This window comes from Corvus cornix, chromosome 2 (assembly GCF_000738735.6).
Source record: "Corvus cornix cornix isolate S_Up_H32 chromosome 2, ASM73873v5, whole genome shotgun sequence".
NCBI classification, from domain to species: Eukaryota; Metazoa; Chordata; class Aves; order Passeriformes; family Corvidae; genus Corvus; species Corvus cornix.
The window spans coordinates 35944765-35967014 of record NC_046333.1 but is presented as its reverse complement, the minus strand read 5'-3'; the positions used below and the strand labels follow the sequence as shown (position 1 = coordinate 35967014).

Sequence of the window (22250 nt, the reverse complement as noted above, 5' to 3'; positions counted from 1 at the left end):
CATAGGGTTAAAAAAGATTGAGCTGCCTCTTCTCGCACATAAGCATTCTGATGGAAGCTGAGAAAAAGCTTAATGTTAACAGTTTCTTTATCAAACACAAGTTTGATAAGTTATTTGAAAGAAAATACCTCAAAATGATACATCCAAAGAAGACACTCTGGAGTGCAAAAGAATTCAGAAAGGAAGCCAAGATTTCATTTAAGGCTCAAAATATAGTGTCATTCCTAGCTGAGTATCATAAAGCTACAACAGCACATCAGCACAAAGGAAATAATTTTTAATACCTGGTTTTAACTACCAAGGTAATACCACATAAAGGGAAAGATATAAGTGCCTTATATCACTCCTCCTTCAATGCAAAAACAAAGCCTAATTACTTTCAGAACGGAGGTACAAACAAAAAAATCCTTCTATATTGAAAGGGTTTTGTAAGAAGTAAAAAATGATAAGCTGAAGAAACATTTGCTTCACAATTAACACTTCTTTGGTTGTTATGCTGAATCTAATAGCTTTGCATTATCTCACAAGAATACCATCTGAAAGAAGAATAGCAGCAATATATTGTGTTATTTTAATATGATTTAAATGATTAATGTAATATATTTGCTAGTGGTATAATGCACATTGTTCTTCCAGTATGTGCAGCAGTTACACAGTGATAACACAAGTACATGGCCTAAACTTAAAAAATTTAGATAGATCTGTTTCTAAGAACCTACTTTGACACATTTTTAGTAGATTAATTTTCAGAGCACAACAATTCATAAAATTCAGGTTTGGGGATCAAGTCAAAGACCCCTTAAAAAAGGGCTGAAGCAGCCAAAAGACTAAAACTTTGAATATTATTCAACAGCTAAACAGGGCATTTGAGGATTTTTTTTGGTAGTAGTTTAACTACTACTACGGAACTATGCATAAAAGCAATATTAGCTTGTATTTTGCAGATATTTGCTGGAGAATCTTTCCCAAACAATGGTAACTGCTTCTCTCAGAAGAGAAGTTTGCCTGCCTCAGTGCTCATAATTTATTATAACTATCATAAAAAATGTAGCTGCTTGTTATGGTAATTGTGACACAGCTATTAATGCAATAAAACCTTTACAAAAGTTATTGTTCCACGGTGAAGTATTCTCAGTGGATCTCTTGAAACAAAGAGGTGCCATTTGAGCTGACAGGGTTTCAATAAAACATGAAAATGCAGTAATACCTTCCAAATAAGCACTGTAATAAAAAATATAATGGTTATTTCTGCTAAGTCAGTTAACTAAAGGAAACTCTCATATCTGTCATTTTCCTATAATTTTTCACTGAATGTTTCAGCCACTCCAGTAGAAAAAATGATTAGGCTTGTTTTGTAGCTTCTCTAAAATTCTTGCAGTTTTATGTCAAGAGAGTAAAAAACATGCAACAAACATATCCTGCCTGTTATATCATAGCAACAATTTCTGTTTAATTTTCCAAAAATGTGTTGTTCACATATTTTTCTTTATTGTAGGAAATGCGTACACTTAAGGTCACCAATCTGGATCCTCTTTCAAGGATCTTCTTTAAGGAATGAAGGAAGAATATTCCTGTCCATTCAAGATGGTAATGGATGGAAAGAATTTTTTTTTTTTAATCCTGTCAGCATATACCTGATGTCCCCCCACCCCTTCCTTTATTCACAAGTTGTGAGACATTAGGATTCTATTTGTCTTCTGCCACTCCCACAGCTAGTGCATGAGCCCCATGGCTAACAAAGGTGACCCCATAGCAGAGCATGAGTGACTGCTTCCAGAGGCTTCCTCTGTCTTTCAGGAGACTCCAAGGCCAGTTTCAACCCTCAGTTGGTTTCTCTGACGTTCATCTCTACTCAGATGTTCACTTCTCTGAGTAGGGAGAGGCATACAAAACCATGCTTAGGATTTTACAAAATGGGATCTTCTCAATTCTTTGATTTTTTTTTTCCTTTTTGTGACATCAGAGCACTCATTTTTTTCACCAATGGCTGAACTATGCAATTTAAGTAATTTCAAACCTTAATAAAAATAATTACTAATAGTACCTTGCATTTAATGATGTCAAAGTTCATTATAAGCCATACACTTTTCTTACAGAAGAAGTAAACCAAGCTTCAGCGAGGTTTAGAGCTACACCTTTAGCTGGAGGAAACTGAAAGACTTCTTTCAACGCAATAGGCTTCCAGAGATTTGCATCATTTGAAGACAGGAATTTGGATTCAGGTAAGACATGATGAGTCACTGCTTGACTTGCACACTGCATCATCCAGGAATTTTTTATTAGATGAAGCCCACTTTGACTGGACATGTTAAAATGGCAAAAATGACAATACTGTCGCAACATTTCAGACTGATCCCTCTCACCTTATCCCCATAAAGTGTTTCAATCACTCTCAAACTGTTGCCCAGACAACACTGATCTGGCTTGGAATTGCCCTCTGGCAGTATCCTTTTAATTTATACCAACAAGCGCTAGAAGCCTAATATTTAAAGCAGATTAGAGTTTGCATTTGTGGAAAAGCAATGACTAAATACAGTCTTATTGTGTTGTTCATGTCCTTTCCTTTTTCCTAGATGTAACAGCATATGGAACAGGAAGAAACTTGTGTACAAGTCTGGGAATTACTTCTACAGATATCTGTCTAAAGAAAGGTTGTTAAGTTTACATTTTGACACCTAAATAAATTATGCAACTCAAAACCACTAAGACTTCAGCAACTCTGAAAGAAAAAAGTAATTTATCTTTCAGATGAGAAGCAAATTCACATCCTGATCATTTATGATTGTTAATGATCCTGAGCACAGTAAAATTTTATATGTTTTATCAAGTTTATTTTAATGTTATATGCCAGTACTATTTATCTTTCTGTGTACTTTCTGCTTGCCTGAGATTTTCCAGTAGTTTCAACTGAAAATATTTTTCGTAAGTTACAACGCAATTTTGAAAACCTGATGTATATGTATCCAAAAGTAGTCTTGCTGATTTGATTTTAAGCTACTCACAGGTCAGATGTTTACAAGAACACACTTGGGGCATCACAAACCTAAACCTTTGCATAGTCCTGCCATATGCTTCTAATTAGAAGCACTTTCATATAAAAGAAGGGACTGTATACCTCAAAGAATTCTATGCCTGCTATTACACTGAAATAACAGAGAGTGGTACAAACAGTCATCAGGTTTTCTTGGGCTGTGGGTTGTTTGAGATGCTTATTATAAGTAAATGCTAAACAATAACAGATCTTTTCAGAAAGAGATACTCCTTACAAAGTTGAGTAGTGTTTGAGTCAGTGGAGAGTTTTCTTCCTGAAGAGGAAAAAAGTTTTTAACAAACATGCAAGTCTTTTTCTCACATTTGAGCTACATTTTGTTGAACAAAACATGTATCATGACTGAGCTGTTACGAAGTTTTCTAGCTGTATTTTAGAAAACTTCAACGATAACATCATTGACTACTTACAGAAAGTTCACTTCTCTAAACACTTCTGATCTGTGGCATTTTACATAATTAAATTGTCTTGGTTGTAGTGTAATTAACTTGTCTTGGTTTTAATTAGATTCCCTTGAGTTTTTTTTTTTTAATTACTTCGCAACTCAAGGAAAGCCTCACTGTGAGCATTCATCTGAAAACTCTGATGTGTTTAATAACACAAGGCAAAAATATATGTCATGGAAAATCTCATCAAATTATATTTGCAGGCATTCTTATATCTTTCAGAAAGGTTAATATCAAGCAGCTTACCTTGTCATCCAATTTCCGTGCACTGAATGAAAGTTCAACGTAGTCATCATTGCCAGACAATTCCTCAGCGATCACCTAAATGGAAAGCTACATTTGAGCTGTGCATGGTGTAATGGAAGGGGAGAACGACGCCATTTTTCAGTGTGTGAAGACTGCAGACCCCATTTAGGAAACTGAAGTGTGCAACAAGTTAATGTGTTTCTCTTTGCTGTCAGGAAGGGCATCACCTCGGTCAGCCCAGAAACCTGAATCACTTTGTGTCATGTGACTATGCCTTGTCAATCACCTGTCAATGGACAGATATCAACATCCACCAGGCATCCCTTTCCTCTGACCAAGTACTCCTCCACAGAGTGGAAAACAGAGAATTCCACAATCTCACAGTGTCCAAGGGGAGAAAAATGCTCTACAAGAGTTGTATTACTTGGGTCTAAAGCCCAATTATTTTTATGCTGCTTCAGCATCATTTGGCAAGATAAATGAAAAAAGGAGTGAAGTCACCTGTTATTAGTTGTCACAAAAGGCACATCTACAGCAGGAAAGTTCTCCTGGTATAATTTTTCTACAACTGGCAAAACAATTTGCTGTAGATGGAGTGAGAAGCAATGTAATTCTAAAATAATGCAGCATGATTCTTTCAGATGGTGTAAGCTATGTCAATAATGATGCCAGTCGCTGTGCTATGCAACATTAAAAAAACCCAAAAAAACCAACTAAACCAGTTTCCTAAGTAAGCCATTTAACCAAACCTGGGATTTCTCAGTGAAAAATATTCTTTGAAACAAACCACATTATATTCTATTTGACAGCTTTAAAACTTTTTTCCCTGTTGTACATCTTCTCCCCAGGTATTAAATCTCCCAAAAGAACCTATTTCTTGGGTGTTTTATGTACATTACCACACACACGGCAGTCATGCCAGCTTCCCAGAGAGGCTGTGTCTCCATCATTTGAAGTCCTTGGGGAGCTGCAGGGACACCCCAACAACTTGTCAAACTGGCTTGGCAGCAGCTACCAACTGCACCCCAAAACATCAACCCGTCAGAGGTGCATATAGCACCTCTTGTGAACCTATTTCAGAAAGGGCAGCAGCTGCCAGAGGCAAGAGACACAAAGGAAGGAGAGGTAGGAGGCTTGTGAGACCACCCTAAAGAAGATCCAGGAGGAGGCATGGAGAAAGGAATGCTGTGGGGACACAGCTGGAGATTCACTCTTTGAAGGAAGTGCTCCATGCTGGAGGAGGCACCTCTGAGTGAGTATACCCTCAGGTAAGGCACATGCTGGAGCAGAGATGCCCCTGAAGGGTCTGTGGCCTGCGTGTAAGCCCAGAGCAGAGCTAAGAAAATGAGTGAAAAAAACCTCAAAGAGCAGCAAAAAAAATATCACTGTTTTCTGATCCTGACCTGTGTCACACAGCACCTCATCAAAGGGACTGAGCACAACATGAAGTGAAGGCAAAGGGAGTGAAGACCATGAAGGAGGCAGGAGAGGTGTCAGAAGTGGAGTACAGGGAAAGGGTAGGAAAAGTACTTTCCCTAAGAGGATTTTTTTTGTCTAATTTGTTTCTCTGTAGTTAAAACTTTACTTTGACTGGCAATTAATAAAATTAAGTAAAATTCCCTGAGTTGAGACCATTCTGGCTGTGACACCTCACAGCAATGAGCTGTGGTGTTTCTCCATGCAAAATACTCGCAGTCACACAGAGGCGCAGATGCTTAACTGGGCATTAAAGTACCATCACACAGGCACATATGTGGTGTGTAACATCTTCCAGGCAAACATCAGCTTGCTGGAAATTTGGCCCATAGAGTCTGACACATTTCTCTTCCATGTAGTCTGATGGTTTAAAAGATCTGGTTAGGCTGTGTATGACCAACAGTGCTCTGGAATTTGCACACCAAATTTCGCAAGTATTTTTAACTGAAAATAATGAACCCACTCTTATAAAGGTTTACAGACTTCTGGCTGGAGAAGATGAACAATGTTCTGTTTCTTCCCACAGCCATATTATAAGATTGTGTGGATGAGGCATTACACAGTTAAAGGGCTAATAAAATTCCAGCAAAACTTGCTAAGATAGGAACTTTCAAAATCCTATGAAAACTCATAATTCACTACACTGAATGAGTTAGGAAACTAGTATTTCTAACTTCCATACTTGACAGACACCTGGTATGTCCCTAGATCCAGAAATAATGATAAATAATCAGTTTTAAATTATTCTGTTGAGACAAAAAACTTTTCACACAATATTTTTTGTCTGGGTTCCGTTTTCTCCCATTCAAGTAAAGTCAACTTGCTCTTTAGTATTGCTGGCCAGAAGCCAAAGCATGTAATTAAGGTCCATATTTCATGGTTATCATCCAGTGTGAGGCCAGCAGGGACTATTTACTCATTTTCTCTCATCTTCTGTTTAACACAGTGATTTAATTTTTGCCAGAACACTCCACTAACAAGCCTAATAATTTTAGTTGTACTAGAGCATTTATGTTTTCACAAGACTAAACTCTTTGGTGTTCCTCAAAGAAGAACAGAAGGGAGGTCCAGAACACCACAGGGATGGGCGAGATGAAGTATGCCTGGTTTATCCCAGCAGGCAAACCACACCAAGTTATTTAGGGAACAAAACTCTTTCCTGGTTCTATTCAGCCAGATGAGTGGGGAACTCCTTTCCAACCCCAGACCAAAACCAAGTTTACTGTATGCATTTAAGCAAATCAATTCCCAGCCAAGCACCAAGGAAGACATCTAAGAAATCAAACTCCCTGGGCTCTCAAAAAGTATCTCATAGTCTGCTGTCTCTTTTGTGGCTGAAGGCAGAAAAAATATCCAAACAATCAAGCCAGAAGAAATCCATCTGGCAAATCGCACATTAAGGGAAAAATTCCTTCTCAATCTCATGATGCAACAGAGCAGAGATCCCCAAAGCAGAATCTTTTATTATAGCTTTCATCTTAATGCAGAGCTGCAAATGTCACAAGCATGCCAGGTTCAGCGCAGACAAGATTGATCTCCCAAGCAAGCCAGCACAGAAGAAGAGAGGTAATACACTAATTTTCAGATTTCAGGATACACATGGGGCTATAACAATCCAGTTCTTAGCTGCATTACAACACATCTAAAACTAATCTCATCAAAATTTTTTTTTTCCTTTCTTTTTTCCTAAGAAACTTGAAAAAGCCCAAGGGAAAAGAAAGATGAGGCTCCTTCATGTCTCAAGGCAGGTAAAAATTCTGCAGGTTCCAGTCCTTCAACTAAAAGTATTCAAGCAGCAGAAGTTACTTGCTGTCATCCAAGTACCTTAAAAGTACTAGTAGTAAGTATTGTGGCTTATGTACAAATCATACATTATTTGTTGCCATTTCCTTGAAACAAGCATTTGTTAGAAACAGTGCCAGTCGTCAAATAAACAATTTAAATACATTTCTCAATCAAGGGTTGTTCTGATGGCTTAGCAGGATGCTTTTAGAGAGAATTAGTCACATTAGATATTTCTAAATAATTGGAAAACAAAAGCATATTTAAGACTGACTTACTGTTATAGATGACTTTCCTGCTGTGTTGCCATGTTTGAGTAAGGACTTGGAGAGCTTCCTCTGAGAAACAATCTGCACAAAAATAAAAACAAAGGGAAAAATAAGTAGAATGTGTAGTAAATACATGGTTTATTGTGATTTCAATCTTATGTTGCTTTTTTTTTTCTTTTTTTCTTTTCATATCAAGGTACTTTCTCAATCCATGATCGGAGTTAACACAGTAAGACCACAACCAACAGGAAAGGTCCCCCAGGAAGCCTGCACAGGATGCGATGGAAGGACAAAACAAGCAGCTGGGGTGAAGCAGAATGGGGAGAACACAATCCACTGCATCAAACAGAATAGTGAGAAACACATAGCATTTCCTTAAGTATTGCAATGATGGTGACAGAGGACAGAAGTAAGATTTAAACAGACTTAAAAGACAATAAGAAGAGAGCCGTACACAGCAAATCTACCAGATACCTCCAAAGCTCATTTATTTTTATAGGAAACTGAAGTCCATTTAAAATGAGAAGGCATTTATTCTATTTCAAAATATCAGCAACTCTAAATTCAGGGAAGAAGCAAGCAAGCTGCCCCATATTCCAGTTCCAAAATCATCTCCTTTGCTTACCAGGTACCAGATCTCCCCTAGAACTCAGCAAAATGAACTTGGTCATTAACCAAATTATAAATGTTCTTCAAATAAATGGCATCAGAGGAACCCTGACAAAAGCTGTTATTTTCCATATCAATAATAACTAGCATTTTCTTACGATTTTGAAACATTTAAAACCAGACCAGCAAAAGTATTAGAAAAGGAATAAACCTTACAATAATGCAGAACTGCTAAGCTATAGTGATGACCCAGTGTGTTAGTCACTAGTAAAGTTAATACTATATTAATTTATTTATTTTTTAATTGGAAAACTTCCAAATGTAGACAGATGTAAAAGTAACTCAAACACTGCTTAGAAATCACAGTATTATTTGTAATCTGACAAAACTGTAGTATGATTGTGCTGTGCAGATACTGAGCAAAAGATTGATTGTGTCCTAAGAAAAATCCTAACCTCTTGAATGTGGCTTTTCTACTAGTAGTAGTCCTTTCCACCTTTCCACATCCAACAGTACTTGGACAACTTCATCCAGACAGCTGATGGAAATGATCCACAAATAGACTTTGGCAAAATATGCCGAAATACTAGTTGTAAAAGAAAGGTAATCACAACGTGACAAGGAGAGTTCCAAGCCCTCAATGAGAGTCCTGGACATCATACATATTTCAGCAATAAACCACATCAGTAGGTCATGGCCAGAACTGGAGGAGAGTGAGTAATGCAAAGTTGCAGCCAGGCAAAAAAGGTGCTGTGAGACAGGAGTGAATCGGATGCACATGCTAGCCTAACATCACTGTGGAGAAACATGCTTGGCCCATCAATTTGCTGAACTGAACAGAGAAGCAAAAGCTGCGCCTCAGATTATCCTCAGCTACAGTTGCAATACAAGCAGCAAGACAGAAGCAAGTTTTAAACAGGTTTTAAATGTGAGATAGGAGAACCACCATATGACAGGACAGCACATCTGGAATCACCGTGACCAGCTTCTTGTTCCTATTGCAGTTATAGCTGACAGGGGTGTGTCTAATCAGTTCTTAAAGACATCCAGAGGCAGAGGGAAACACACTCTCCTCTGGAAATTTATTACTGTATTCATTATCCTTACGTAAATGTATTTTCCTAACAGCTAATCCAATTCTCTGCAGTTTAAGTCCATTACTTCTATCTAATGCACCATGAATAGGTAAAACAATCTTTTTTCCTTTTTTTGGGCAATCTTTGTATCTGAAGACTATTACCAACTCCCCACAGTCTTCTTTAATACCTGACCTGAGTTTGTCCTATCTTTCCTTCTTGACCAAATTTCCTAGCCCTCAAACCATTCTCTCTGCTCTTTGATGAGCCTTCATGGACTGGCTCATAAACACTCCAAGAATAATGCTCAAAATTGGGCATAATAGCCCTGGTCCTTCCCATGAGAAGCAAGAAGAGCTTTTCATTGCAAGGCTGATACACTCCAGAATAACATTTACCTTATTTTAAGACCATGATACTGTTAACTAATGTTCATAATAGGACCATTTCAGATTGCCAGCTGCATTTTTGCAGCTGGCTATTACTTAAATGAATAATTTGACACTCCTTTTTGGACTGCCTTCCATAATGCCATCTGTTGCCAACATTTCACTCAATTTTCCAAACTAACTTTTGGATTTCAACTCTAGTGTTGGCCAGTGGCAACAACAGACAGAACTACAAGTAAGATGACAGTATTGCTAGGATTTAGAAGTTCTTTTTCTTCCCTAGAATCTTGGAAATACTGTTTGCTGTGACATTTTAAATCATCCCTACATCTATTTTCTTGCCATCTAAACAGGTTCAAGTACAAATCATTACACTTCTGTGAACTGTGAGATGCAATTTAAAAAATCGTGTTTGAGATTCTCAGATAGGAGGCAATACAGAAATATGACAGATTATTCTTAATACATAATTAAATTATGGGTTCTGTACCAGCCAGATAATGAATTATGGCAGCTGAGGAGCAGGGTCCATTTACCTCCATGGGCTCTCCCTCCTTCCCCAAGATGCACAGGCAACTTTGTAAAACACATTAAATTTTTCCAATGAAAGCTGTGGGTGTTGTCTACTAGAAACCTGTCCAGACATCTTACATATAGATAGCCATGGTATGAGAAAGAACTTGGGTGGGAACCCATCCTTCAGTAGCCTCCTTTAGAGACAGCAGGACTTCTCCCCCTGAGCTACCCAAACTTTTCCAGCTCCCTTTGCTGCTTTCCAAAGGGTCACAGCTTTCATGAGGCGTTGCACAGCTTGGGAGCTCCTGTGCAGGTGGCAGATAGACGGCTCGCAGTTCCAGAGGGGATAATTTACTCTGACGTTCTCATTAGCAGACTGCATTAGTAACACTCGCTCTCTAAGCCAGAAGCATCGTTCTGACCCAGTGAGCTCTCTGCATATGTGAATATGGGTATTTGGGTGCAAGTGTTTACCAGCTGTTAATTAAGTGGCCACTAAGAACAATCCTCCATCTGGCAACAATGTGCCAACATCACTGCCTCAAACTGTAATTGTAATTGCAATAACTGTAAAGAAGTCTATTTTCCATAGCAGTAAATTGACTTCTTTGTTCATGCACTGTACAAAATGGTTCTCACTGGTTAAAAGAACGACTTCTATGGAAGCTGCCATCAATTACCTATCACATTTCTGTTAACATCTCAATGCAAATCTTCTTCTGAACATTATTATACAAAGCATTTGCTGACCTGATTGTCAAACAGCAAATCCTAAACAATGATAACTTGAGGGACTAGCAAGCATTAGTCTTAGTTCAGAGTTACAGAGACAGCTGAGCTAGCAAAATGTCTTAGAAGAAAGTAATTGACCATAGGTCTTTCATTTGTCAGGAGTCTTCATCTTGACCCTGACTTCAAAACCTTGCAATTTAAAACTTCTGCTTCAGAGAAAAAAGTTTCATCCAAAACTGATGGGAAGAAGTGCAGAAAGTAAATGTCTCTCTTCTTTCTAAAACACAAATAGTAGAACTGAGTTCAGCCCTAGTAAACCTCAATTACATTTCCAGAACATGCATTTTCATGAACATTTTATTAGAAAAATGACCTACTAGTGAACAAATGGATGTAGAAAATGGTCCTTGTTGAGGCTGGAATAATTTTCTTCTTTGTAGATGGTACAGGCTATGTTTTGGATTTAGTATGAGAATAATGTTGATAACACACTGATGTTTTGGTTGTTGCTAGTAGTGCTTTACTCTGTATCAAGGACTTTTCAGTTTCCCATGCTTTGCCAGATAGGAGGTGCACAAAAAACCAGGAGGGAAGATAGCCAGGATGGCTGACGTGAACGAGCCAAAGGATATTTCATACTGTACACTGCCATGTTCAGTATATAAACTGGGGAGAGTTGGCTGAGAGCTGCTGATTGCTGCTAAGGGATGGGCTGGGCATCAGTCATCAGGTGGTAACTGATTGTACTATGTATCACTTCCTTCTCTTGGGTTTTACTTTCCTCTCTCCCTCTCCTTTTCATTACAGGTATTGTTATAATAAATAAAATTTTATTTCAATTATTAAACTGTTCTTATCTCAACCCATGAAGTTTGTCTTTTCTTTCTGATTCTCCTCCCCACTGTGGCAGGGATGGGGCAAGGCGGGTGTAAACAAGCAACTGCATGGTGCTTAGTTGCCAGCTGGGGTTAAAAAACAACAATGCTTTTTAGTGCTCAGTGTGCCTCTCATACAAAGACCAGACCTCAGAGATTTAAGAGGTGAGACTAAGAGAAGTGAAGTCAAGTTCATTTTCAGCTACATACAAACTACTACCCAGTTCTGGCCTAAGAGCACCACATGTCCAATAAAACATCATACTGAATGTGTTTGCACAAGGTGGAAATAAGAACAGAATGTAAAAGCCACTGCTCCATTTCTGAGAGGAAGGATATGGATATGAAGTTACTCTTGTTTATCAAATATCCAACCATCTCAACAGAACATCATCTCAACTAGATTTCTGGTCTGCAGTGATAAGGGATGTCAGCCCTGTGGTGAGATGGAAGTGAGAAATTCCCTTTGAGATGATCTTAATTTTCCTTATTACATACAAGTCCTTACAGGTTAACGACAGATGCTCAATATTACTGTAGAGAAATCTGGATTCACATCTCCATTTGATCCTATTTCCAATTTAAAATACCTAAAAGAGGCTTTGCACTTTTTTTTTTCCATTATTTTGAAAGTATGAACAGATGCAAGACTCTAGATAAAAGCACCAAGGTGCTGACACCAGCTGTGTACCGAGCATTGCTCAGCAGTCACTGAGAGACAAGGAATCTGATGAAGGTTTGCTCTCTCCTATGCCTGAGTCATGACTAATCAGCATTGTGTAAGATGAGATGTGAAATATAATGACTTGTTTTACCTGGCTTGTTTAAGAAACTTCTAAAATATCTTTCTCTAGGTGGTCCTTTCTTAACCAAATATAGGGATAACTTTCAAAAATACCATACAGAATTCCCAACGCTCATAAATTGAGTGGAAAACAAGATTTCAATATGGCTTTTTAACCAGGTTATTTCAACAGCATTGATTCAGCTTGCAAGGTACCACCCTGAGCCAGAGGTCAAGTGTTGCAAATTCTTTATTTGGATTGTCTTCTTCTGCACACTGGACTTTCTTACAGGAACCCCAAATTTAGTTATTTACACAGACAGATTAAGCACGAATTTCCCTCAATCACAATAGTACACAACTTGAAGAAGTCTTTGTATCTCTTCCTTGCTAGCTGGGATAGCCAGAGAACTAACTTTTATTTCCTAGCACCTCTGTGTTAATTCTTGTCCCAGATGTGTTATTCCTGTTATATGGACTTTCATAGTTGCTCAGCTTTCTTCTAGCCAACCTAACTCTTTTCAGGACTGCAAAGAGCACCTAGGCACAGTTTAATAGCATTTTTCCCTTGATCCAAATGCCTTTTACAGAGACTGAATCTTCATGATCAAATACATTAAAGTGCAGAGCCCTTGGTGGTAAACATACCTGGATCCTGGAGAAGCAACCTCCCCCCAAACAGCAGTGGTACATATAGAAACAGAGTGTTTTTCTAACAGCATCCCCTAGAACCATGTTGATATATCAAGGAAAGAAAAGTAGCGATCGTACTCTTTCAAAAAAACATGTCTCAAATCTTTCACCAACCCTTATGTCATTGTTTAACCCCAGCCAGCTGCTAAGCCCCACACAGTCACTGCTTTACTCCACCCCAGCGAGATAGGGGAGAGAATGAGAGAAGTGATAAAAACTCATCGGTTGAGACAGTAACAATTTAATAGGTAAAGCAACTGGTATCTTGCCAAGTTTGGGTGGGGATTTTAACATATATAATTAAAATGACTTGACTATATTCACAAAATCCTTTTAATCCTTGATGCACAGCAAGGGAAGGATTCTGTGGTAGATAAAACTTGGGACATAACCATATCAAAAGTATTTGCCAGTTATGCTACATGTCTCTTAAGCTCCTCCCTTCTAGCATAAAAGTACAACCTTTAAAGCACTTTTTTTCACTGTTACAAAGCCTCCCAAATGAAGGACAGCAATACTTTCATGATATTGCTGTAAGTGGAATGATGCAACCAGAGTGACTAGACAAATGATTGGAGATTTAACATTTGTAAAATGTATTCTGACGCTTGTAAATTAAAATATTAGTGCACTCTTACTATAATCCACTCAAGTCAGATACTGTTAAGCCTCTAAACACCCACAAACATAATGTCAGACCTTAATGGCATTTCACCTGTACAGGTGAATAATGAAAGAAACCACAGGCAGCAGAAGTAACTCTGCCTCACAGTGTAAAAACTCTTTCTCCTACTTCATGCATTGCTCTTTAGCCTGGTTTGTGACAAAGCATGATTTATACAACTCTGATGTGCTTGTGTTTATCTTGCTATCTATCCCCCAGCTGCTTTTGAACCCACCAAATAATTTTTGTGAATGGTGGCACATAGTTGCAGATGCACCAAGCACACTACATTTCAACATGAAGAGAGACCAGACGTTACGTAAATGCTGGTGACCGCACTCCACTCTCATGGACAAAAAGGTTTGGGGAATGCATCACAGATACCGAGAAATCACTTCAAGAGAACGAGTTCAGATGTACAGGTCTCCAGTGAAGAAAGTTTCGTTCTGTCTAACTGCTCACAGAATTCTTGTTCCTTGGTAGAGCCAGTTTTAGTGCTATAATTATCCTCTCTGTACATATGATTCTTTCTGTACCATACTCACCATTCTTCAAGATTTCTTTTGTTTGCTATAGTATTGTTCAGCTCAAAGTCTATTTACAGCTGAATTATACCTCTCCCTTTGTTAAAGACCTGTACCTGAAAATAGTCAATCAAAACAGAACACTGAGAAAAAAAGATACGTCTATCACAAGAGGAATAATGTTATTACAGGAAATATCTTATCAATAGCTTAAAAGGTCTTTGAATTTAATTAGTGTGTAGAGTAGCAGCCCTTTTAGAATTAGTCATAATAATATCTCGTGATAATAGCAAACTAAATTTTAAATTACTTTTCTAAAGACTGCTACAGTAATTCATACTAAAAGATAAAGCATGCAAAAACAAAGCAGTACAAACTGTGCAAGAAATTTCATTAACTATAGCAAGATTCATCTAGAACAGAAAATCTTGCAGCTTCAGAGATCATGCTGCAATGGCAAACCAAGAGCATCCTGCAGATAACTGAGGTGCTGAAAGGGTTAGGCAAAGTTAGGGAGAGTACTGTGTTCATTATTTGCTTCTGCTCTGAGTCAGTGCGGGTAGAAAATGACATTCACATCTAATAAAATACATTATTCATCCCACTAATGAATTGAGTAACTTCATTTGGAGGAGATCAAAGGCCAAGTATTTAAAGGTACCTAGATACCTAAGGAGGCACACAGACATCTAATGAGATTTAGGAATTCAAATACCTTGAAAAAACTGGTCCTGTGTCTTTTGCACCACAGAAGCCATCAACAGTCTGTTAAACAAATATTCTCCTGCGACCTGTTTCAGTTTAATTAATTCAGGTGCAATCATGACTCTTTTAGCCTTTCTCTAATTCAAGAGCAAGGGGATTTGCAATGGCTGAAATTGAACTAATAATCAGTCATCTTTTTCAAGTGCATAATCTGCTAATGACATATATTATTAAAAGCACACGAGAAACAATTATGCTCATTACCAAGAAGGAAGATTTTCAATCCAATTTGTACACAAATGTGTGTATGGGTAATTTTAAGTCTCAGAATAATACTTGAAAATGTTCTTGACAGGAAAAGATTTCCATCTCTGCAGTTCTCTTCTGTTACTAGTTGAGCAAATAACAGAGTAACAATATTTTAACACTTCTGTAAATTAAAAGAAACTAAACAAGGAATGGAATCCCAAATTTGAAAATAGCAAAGTCCAGCCATGGTTAAGTAATGGAAGAAAAGCCACAAAAGCTATTCCCACAAAATATGTCACAGAGAATAACCCAACCCACAGAGCTGGGGTGGTTCACAGCATTTAAGAAATAAAAACTTCACTGGTTCCCACAATTTAATGATGTTGCATGCACAGCTGAGCAGTAATTAAGAATGTCTTGGGAATGTGAGTTTGTTTAGTTCTCATCAGAAAATGGCTATTCATTGAAATAGTTTTCGTGAAAAGAACAGACTAAAATTTCTGGGTGAAACTTCAGAGATAAAAAGTCTTTCTAAGCCACCCACCTGATACTTATTTACTGTGTGGTTAAGAAGTTAACTTTGGGTATTAGAAAGTTTGAGCCCTTACTGTACTAAATGATGCAATTTCAATGTTCTATAAAATTAATGGAATATAAATCTGAATGGTTCCAATAACAGAGCTTTAGAAGCTCATGACATATGAAGGCACTAACATATAAGCAGAATAGGACATGGATTTGGGGTTTTGCTGTCTGTATTGGGTTCATTTCCCCACAGCAGCCCTCACAGGTCTGTGCTGTGCATTGGTAGCTGGAAAGGTGTTGATAACACACCAGGGTTTGGCTACTGCTGAGCAGGGCTGGCACAGCATCAGTACTGTCTCTCAACATTTCCCCCTCATCAGGGGGCTGGGGATGAGAAAGATCCTGGGAGGCCAGCTCACCCAAATTAACAAAAGGGATATTCTACACCATGCACCCCAGTCAAGGTCAAACCACCACACTACCACTGTTGAATACCATGAAAATCAGACTGTTAAATTTCTGACTGTGCTTTTCCATCTAATATTTTTCCCCACTGTTTTTTTTTCACATACATAAACCTATCAAATAAAAATCAATCTATCTCCTGACATTCAAACAATCACAGATTTTGTGAGCCAAAAAGCAACAGAAATACAAAACCCTCAGTGATTACATGGGGATTCAGTTGGAGGTGATTAGTCTGGGTGAATGGAGTGCCTGAAGACTTTTCCTAGGAACAAGGAAGAGGCAAGAGAAAAACAAAGAGAAAAGAGAAAGGGAAGAATCTCCTCTCCATAGTTACAGACAACATCCGTAAAACCATGACCAAGCATAAACTGATTCATAGCATCTAAAGCACCTGTAGGACAGCAAGAGGTCACCTTTACAGAGGCACACCCCAACTAAAATATTACTGGTTGTGATTTCACTGCCTATCACTACAAAGCTGTGCAGGTGCCTCCGCTTGCCAGTGCCTGTGCAAAGAAGAGCAACTATTTAGAGTGAATCAAAGAGTTAGAAGATTAGTGGGCAGATGCACAGCCTGATGGAGCGTCCCAAGCCATTTCTGCTGAAGCAGAAATCACAATGCCAAACCACTGCTCTACCACAACACTCCCACTCCAACCAGTGAGAGCTGTCATCTACAGCAGCAGCTCAAGAAGGCTGATATTACTGCCTTCCTCCCTAAGCAAGACCAGCTAAAACTAAGTCATCTCTGCTCTGGTTATTTTCACTTTGCAAACCCAGGCTTTCTTTTGCCACTTGAAAGCTACTAAAAGTGTTTGCAAATGTTTCCACGTGATACAGGAGTGAGGGCTCATTATGACTCTGCTTACGCAGAGGAAGACATCACCATTGTGAGGGTGCCAAACACTAGGACAAAACCCAGAGAGGCTGTGATAGCTTCATCCTTGGAGACATTCAAGACCGGACTAGACAAGCCCCTGAGCAATCTGCTCTAATCCGTTTTGAGCAGCAGATTGAACTGGAGACTCCAGGGATACCTCTTCACTTAAATTACTTTATGATTTGAACAGGAAGAGTACACATTCCCAAATGTCTATGCTGCTTCCTTTTGTGGTACTTCAAGTAAGCCCCACTAAGGATTTGTTCCAGACACACCACCTGGAGCAATGCATCCAGTTTTGGGTCTCCAGAAGAGTGCCATGGAGCGGTAGTCAGAGGGCTGGAGCACCTCTCCTCATGGAGACAGGCTGAGAGAGTTGGGATTCAGCCTGGAGAAGAGAAGGTTCTGGGGCAACCTCAGAGCACCTTCCCATACCTAAAGGGGGCTACAAGAGAGATGGAAAGGGACTTCTTACAAAAGCATGGAGTGACAGGACAAGGGGTGATGACTTTAAACTGAAAGAGAGTGGATTTAGACTAGATATTAGAACTAATTTCACTATGAGGGTGGTGACCCATTGGAACAGGTTGCCCAGAGAAGTTGTGGATGCCCCATTGCTGGAAGTGTTCAACGCCAGGATGGATGAGGCTTGGAGCAACCTGGTCTAGTGGAAGGTGTCCCTGCCCATGGCATGGGAGTTGGAATTAGATGGTCTTTAAGGACCTTTCCAACCAAACCCTGTTGGGATTCTATGAATCTGATTTCACAAATATGCTCCCACTTAAGAATAATTCCTGTGAGGTTACAAGCAAAACACATACAGTTTCCTTGCTTAAATAGCTACCATATGACTGTACAACTTAATTGTTACACCCTGGTATTATTAGATATTAGTTTTATGCATTTAATTAGAAATAAAATGCAAAATGAAATATAATAACATATTTTTAAAAAGTACAGTTTTTAGCTATGCACCTTAACCTACCATTTAACAATGTCACTTTAATTAAACAATTTAACAATTAAACTGTAGAGAATTTGTTAATATTCTGCCAATCTGCACATTACCAGGACACTCAAGAAGCTGGGAAACTGAAAGAGCCTTTCTCAGTAGAAGGAACAGCATTGTAGTACTTAAGAACACACACAAAAATCCCCCCATAACACCTCACACTAAGCCTCCTCCTGTCAAACCCTTCAAGAGATAATCTGCTATTGTTTTGTTTGAAAGGGTGACTTTTAAGTGTGATGGACCAAACAAATCACTTTGAGGAAATGTCTCTATTTAGCATGCTGATATTTATGTAACTACACTCATCAGGTATCTATCTATAACCATTTGTTCTACTGTGTTTAAATGCTGTGGCACTGGAAATTCCTGTTGACAAATCTGCTCTTCACATCCAGGTATGACTGACTGCATGCCAGGATGCTGCCAACCACAGTATTTACCAGCAGAGGCACAGAATTCACTTGTCCTGGCAAGAGCAGTATAAATAAATCCTGCTGAAAATCCAGTGGGATGTCTCTGAACAGTGTATGGCTCAGGATCTAACAACCTATAAGTCACTGACTTTATCACACTCCTGGAACACAGATTTATTAAAACATTTGGAAGGAGATTAGGAGATTCCAAAGGAACCCATTTTTCGTCATTCGCACCAAGACCCCAAATTTCTGACAAACAAATACCTATTGGGTAGGCTACATGTGGGACTGAGATCAGAATAAAGAGAAAAGACACTCCTCTCTGTGAGCTTACTGTATAATTGTGCTATTGTCTTTCCCAGCATTTATTATTCCTACTAATTTTGGTTTGAATACAAGTATTACATGATTTGGGTAAACATGCAGGTTTACCACACATCTAAGTGATGATCTACAAACAGGTACAGGTAGCAGTGAATCTCTTAGAGATCAACTATTACCTAGAAGAGAGCAATAGAAGTTGACACTTTTATGGGGGGTGGGAAGGGCATCAGTCTTTCAGAGTATGCCTAAAAATCTACAACCTTCCTGGATGTCTCAGACAAGACCTACTTGCAATGGGAAAGTGAGTTGGGAAGCAGGCACTCACTCTCACACAAAATTCTCTTTTATTCAGGCATTAAAGTAATGTAGAAAAGCAAACTCATGTCAAAATTATCTCAAGAAAAGCCATGGGTCTATTATCATCATTAAAAAAATGTTGTAATTACAACATACAGCTAAGCAAGACTGTAAAGCTCCATATGTACAGCCTGTGCTGCAGGATTTTCACAAAGGCTTTACTTGGATGACAATTCCAGTGCTACTATTTTGGGGGGGGATTTAAAATCAGTTTTAAATTGAAAAAAGGTTAAAAACTAGAAAAGGGGGGGAGGGAGCACCACTAAAAAAAGTCTAAGTACAGAGTCCTCCAGGCTACATTACTATGAACAGAATTCACACTGTTATTTTTTCTTGGTTACCATTAAAATCACACTGCAACCAACCCAGCTGTGTGCTATTTATAGAGATCAAATCATTATAAAGACATTTATGCTACGGGCAGCAGCAGTGACATTTTTTCCCCCTTCTTTTTCAAGCCAATTAAGTGAGAAGAACATTATAATAACATTTTGCTTTGTTTCCCATTCCCCTTGGTGTTATAGGATAGCTTATTTTCATTGATTAAGACCACAGGAATTCTGTCAAAAGGAACAGACTTTATAGTGCACTGTAAATATCCAAAATACCAGCATCTTTATTTTGAGCTTCCAATTTAGTAAATACATATATTTCATATTATTTCTCTGTCTGAGAGGACTTTTCCTCATCCAGCATGTTTGGCACAATAGCTTTGGTAAGAAAATCAAAGTGATTCAGGTGTGGTGGGGCTGAGGGAGGAGCAACAAAAGGTGAGAAGACAGGAAACAAAAGCATTGCAAAATCTTCCATGACAAGCTATCATGTTCAGAATACAAACTTATGTGGAAGCACTGCAAAGGAGAATCTAAACAAAAGCCTTCCTGCTCTTGGCACACAAGTTACCACAGCATGGAAAGCAAATTTATATTCAGCTCAGTGAAACTTGGCATTGCCATTATGGACAGAGCAGCAATCTGTGTTGTGAAACCGTGCATGACAAAAACTTTGCCAGTCTGAAATAAACTATGATACCTGGGACCCTGTAGGGTGCTACCAGTCAGCAGTATGGGAATGCACTACAGAGTTGGCTCTGATGACCTCTAGATATTGATCTTGTGGGTAGGACTCATCACCCTTAAGTTTAGTAATTGAAAAAGTTAAGTATCTCCCCTAAGCCAGCTGTCTAGACTCTCTTGACAACTAATGAGGAAAGACGGGTATCTCCTGAAGACAATTTATCCTAATCTATGATAGGTGTCTCAGAATGAATCAATTGTTGGAACTGTCTGTTTCTCTCCACTGAACCAAAGATGGAAATCAGAAGAGTAACTTAGTCTAGACACCTAACTTTTGGATGACTGAGAGTCAGGGAGATGAATCCAACCCTATCTCTCTATTTGCCACATCACCAGGCACTACCTCATGAGAATAAAGTATATTTTTAAGTGTTTCTTGGACTTGGAACTTGCTGTAAATCCCATATAATGTTAGGAACAACAACTTTCTCCTAAATCAGTCTATTTTCCAACACTGGTCTAATGAGCATCAGCTTTCACTGTCCAAGGCCAATCACTGATGCTCCATTTCCTATAAGCGCTGGCTGACTTGAAGCTGTACTACAGTAGTAAAACAAACCAGCAGAAGTTGTCAGTTACCCCATTCAAAGCACTGATGAAGAATTTCGCCATGAATGACAAATCTCACCCATCAGTCAGTCAACAAAGCAACATATTTCATATATATATACAAAAAAATGAGCAACGAAGGGGGAAAATGGCAGTGACACTTACTTGTCCAAGAGTGCACTCCATGCCACCGAGAAAATCTGCTTCCTTCAGCCCGTTGTGATTGCTGCTAATGTCATGGACTTCAAACCGCAATCGCTGCACCTCTTCAAAATAGAAGTCCACCGTGAACAGCTTGGAGAAGACGGGATTTATACAGGTTCGAATCACTTCTGTCCTGTCAACCTGTCAATTCAAAAAAGAGGTCACATGAGTGGCTTCTCTTTCTGCCATTGATGGACAACCATGAGCTCCTCAAATACACTGTGCTCATTTATCAGGACTGACAGCTGGGACTGTGACCACAGACAGTCCTGTTTGTACTGTCAGCAGCAGCTGCTGTTTCTGTGCTGGGCTGACCAAAAACACAAGATAAGGCCACCTTCCCTTGCCTCTCCCTTCCAGCAAGTCTTTGGCAGAATAACTGAGAAACAAACTATAGAATAAATACAGAATTTACATCTCCAGCAGTACCCATCCATCAGTACAAAACAGCAGCAACTAAACTAAGCATCAAACTAAATGGAAAAGAGAGTAACACCACCAATAATAACTCATTTCAGACAATTTGCATGATTAAGAAGTGGAGAACTGGATCCACAGCAACATCTTTTCTTAAAAGTATATAAATTTTTCCATGCTGCTAAGCTGCATCCCAAGAATCTGATGGGTTGTACTGTTTATTCCTACCTCTGAGTCTTAAAACTTCTAAAGAAACGTCATTAAATCTATATTGTTATTTCTTTTTTAAAAAAGTGTTCATAGAGTACTTTCTAGTTCTCTTAAAATGTAGTACTTGGGTTTCCTACTTTTGAAATAGGCCTTTGCTATTTTTCATTATGATGCATCATTGGTGACAACGTAAGCAATGAAGCAATTTCCTTTTTGCCACTCTCTTTGCCCTGGCACAGAAAAAAACTTAATAATTCTGTAAGATTAAAGGAACTGATCCTGAAATGAAGTAGGACTTGGGCACATCAGTCACTAGATAGGAGGTGGCTGGTGTGCCATGGAACAGACAAATTAAATTGCTCAGAGGAAGAGTGATGAGATCCTTTGTCTGATTCCTGATCAGGAACATCTGTTGTGCAAAAAATGACAGCCGCTTGCTTCACTTTTCAGAGCTTATAATGCATTAGCCTTGCTAGTAGTTATCGGCAAGGACGCAAAGAGTCAAGTAAATCAAAAGCAGGAGAAAAAATGAACAGTTCCTGTAGAACATTTATTTTACTGCTCATCAAAGGTGTCGGATTGACAGCTCTGACAGTTGAAATCCTTTAGCAAGTCATCAAACAGATGCTACCAGTCACGGAATAGACCCAAACCAGTGTTACCATTGCTGCCTTCTCACACAGCTGTGTCAATGTGCTCTGACTATGCCAGAATGAAACCATCACAAA

At 38.7% G+C, this 22250-nt stretch overlaps 1 protein-coding gene across 3 annotated transcripts in view; it reads right to left on the bottom strand.

The window, feature by feature from the left end:
• The window catches only part of CPNE4 (copine 4), a 229343-nt gene that overhangs the window by 90139 nt on the left and 116954 nt on the right, over positions 1-22250 (bottom strand). For all 3 annotated transcript variants that reach the window (XM_039549679.1, XM_039549677.1, XM_039549678.1), the window contains 3 exons: positions 20857-21036; positions 7278-7349; positions 3742-3816 (listed from right to left, as the gene is read on the bottom strand). In XM_039549679.1, coding sequence (XP_039405613.1) covers positions 3742-3816; positions 7278-7349; positions 20857-21036 — 327 coding nt within the window. The remainder of the gene's footprint in view (positions 1-3741; positions 3817-7277; positions 7350-20856; positions 21037-22250) is intronic.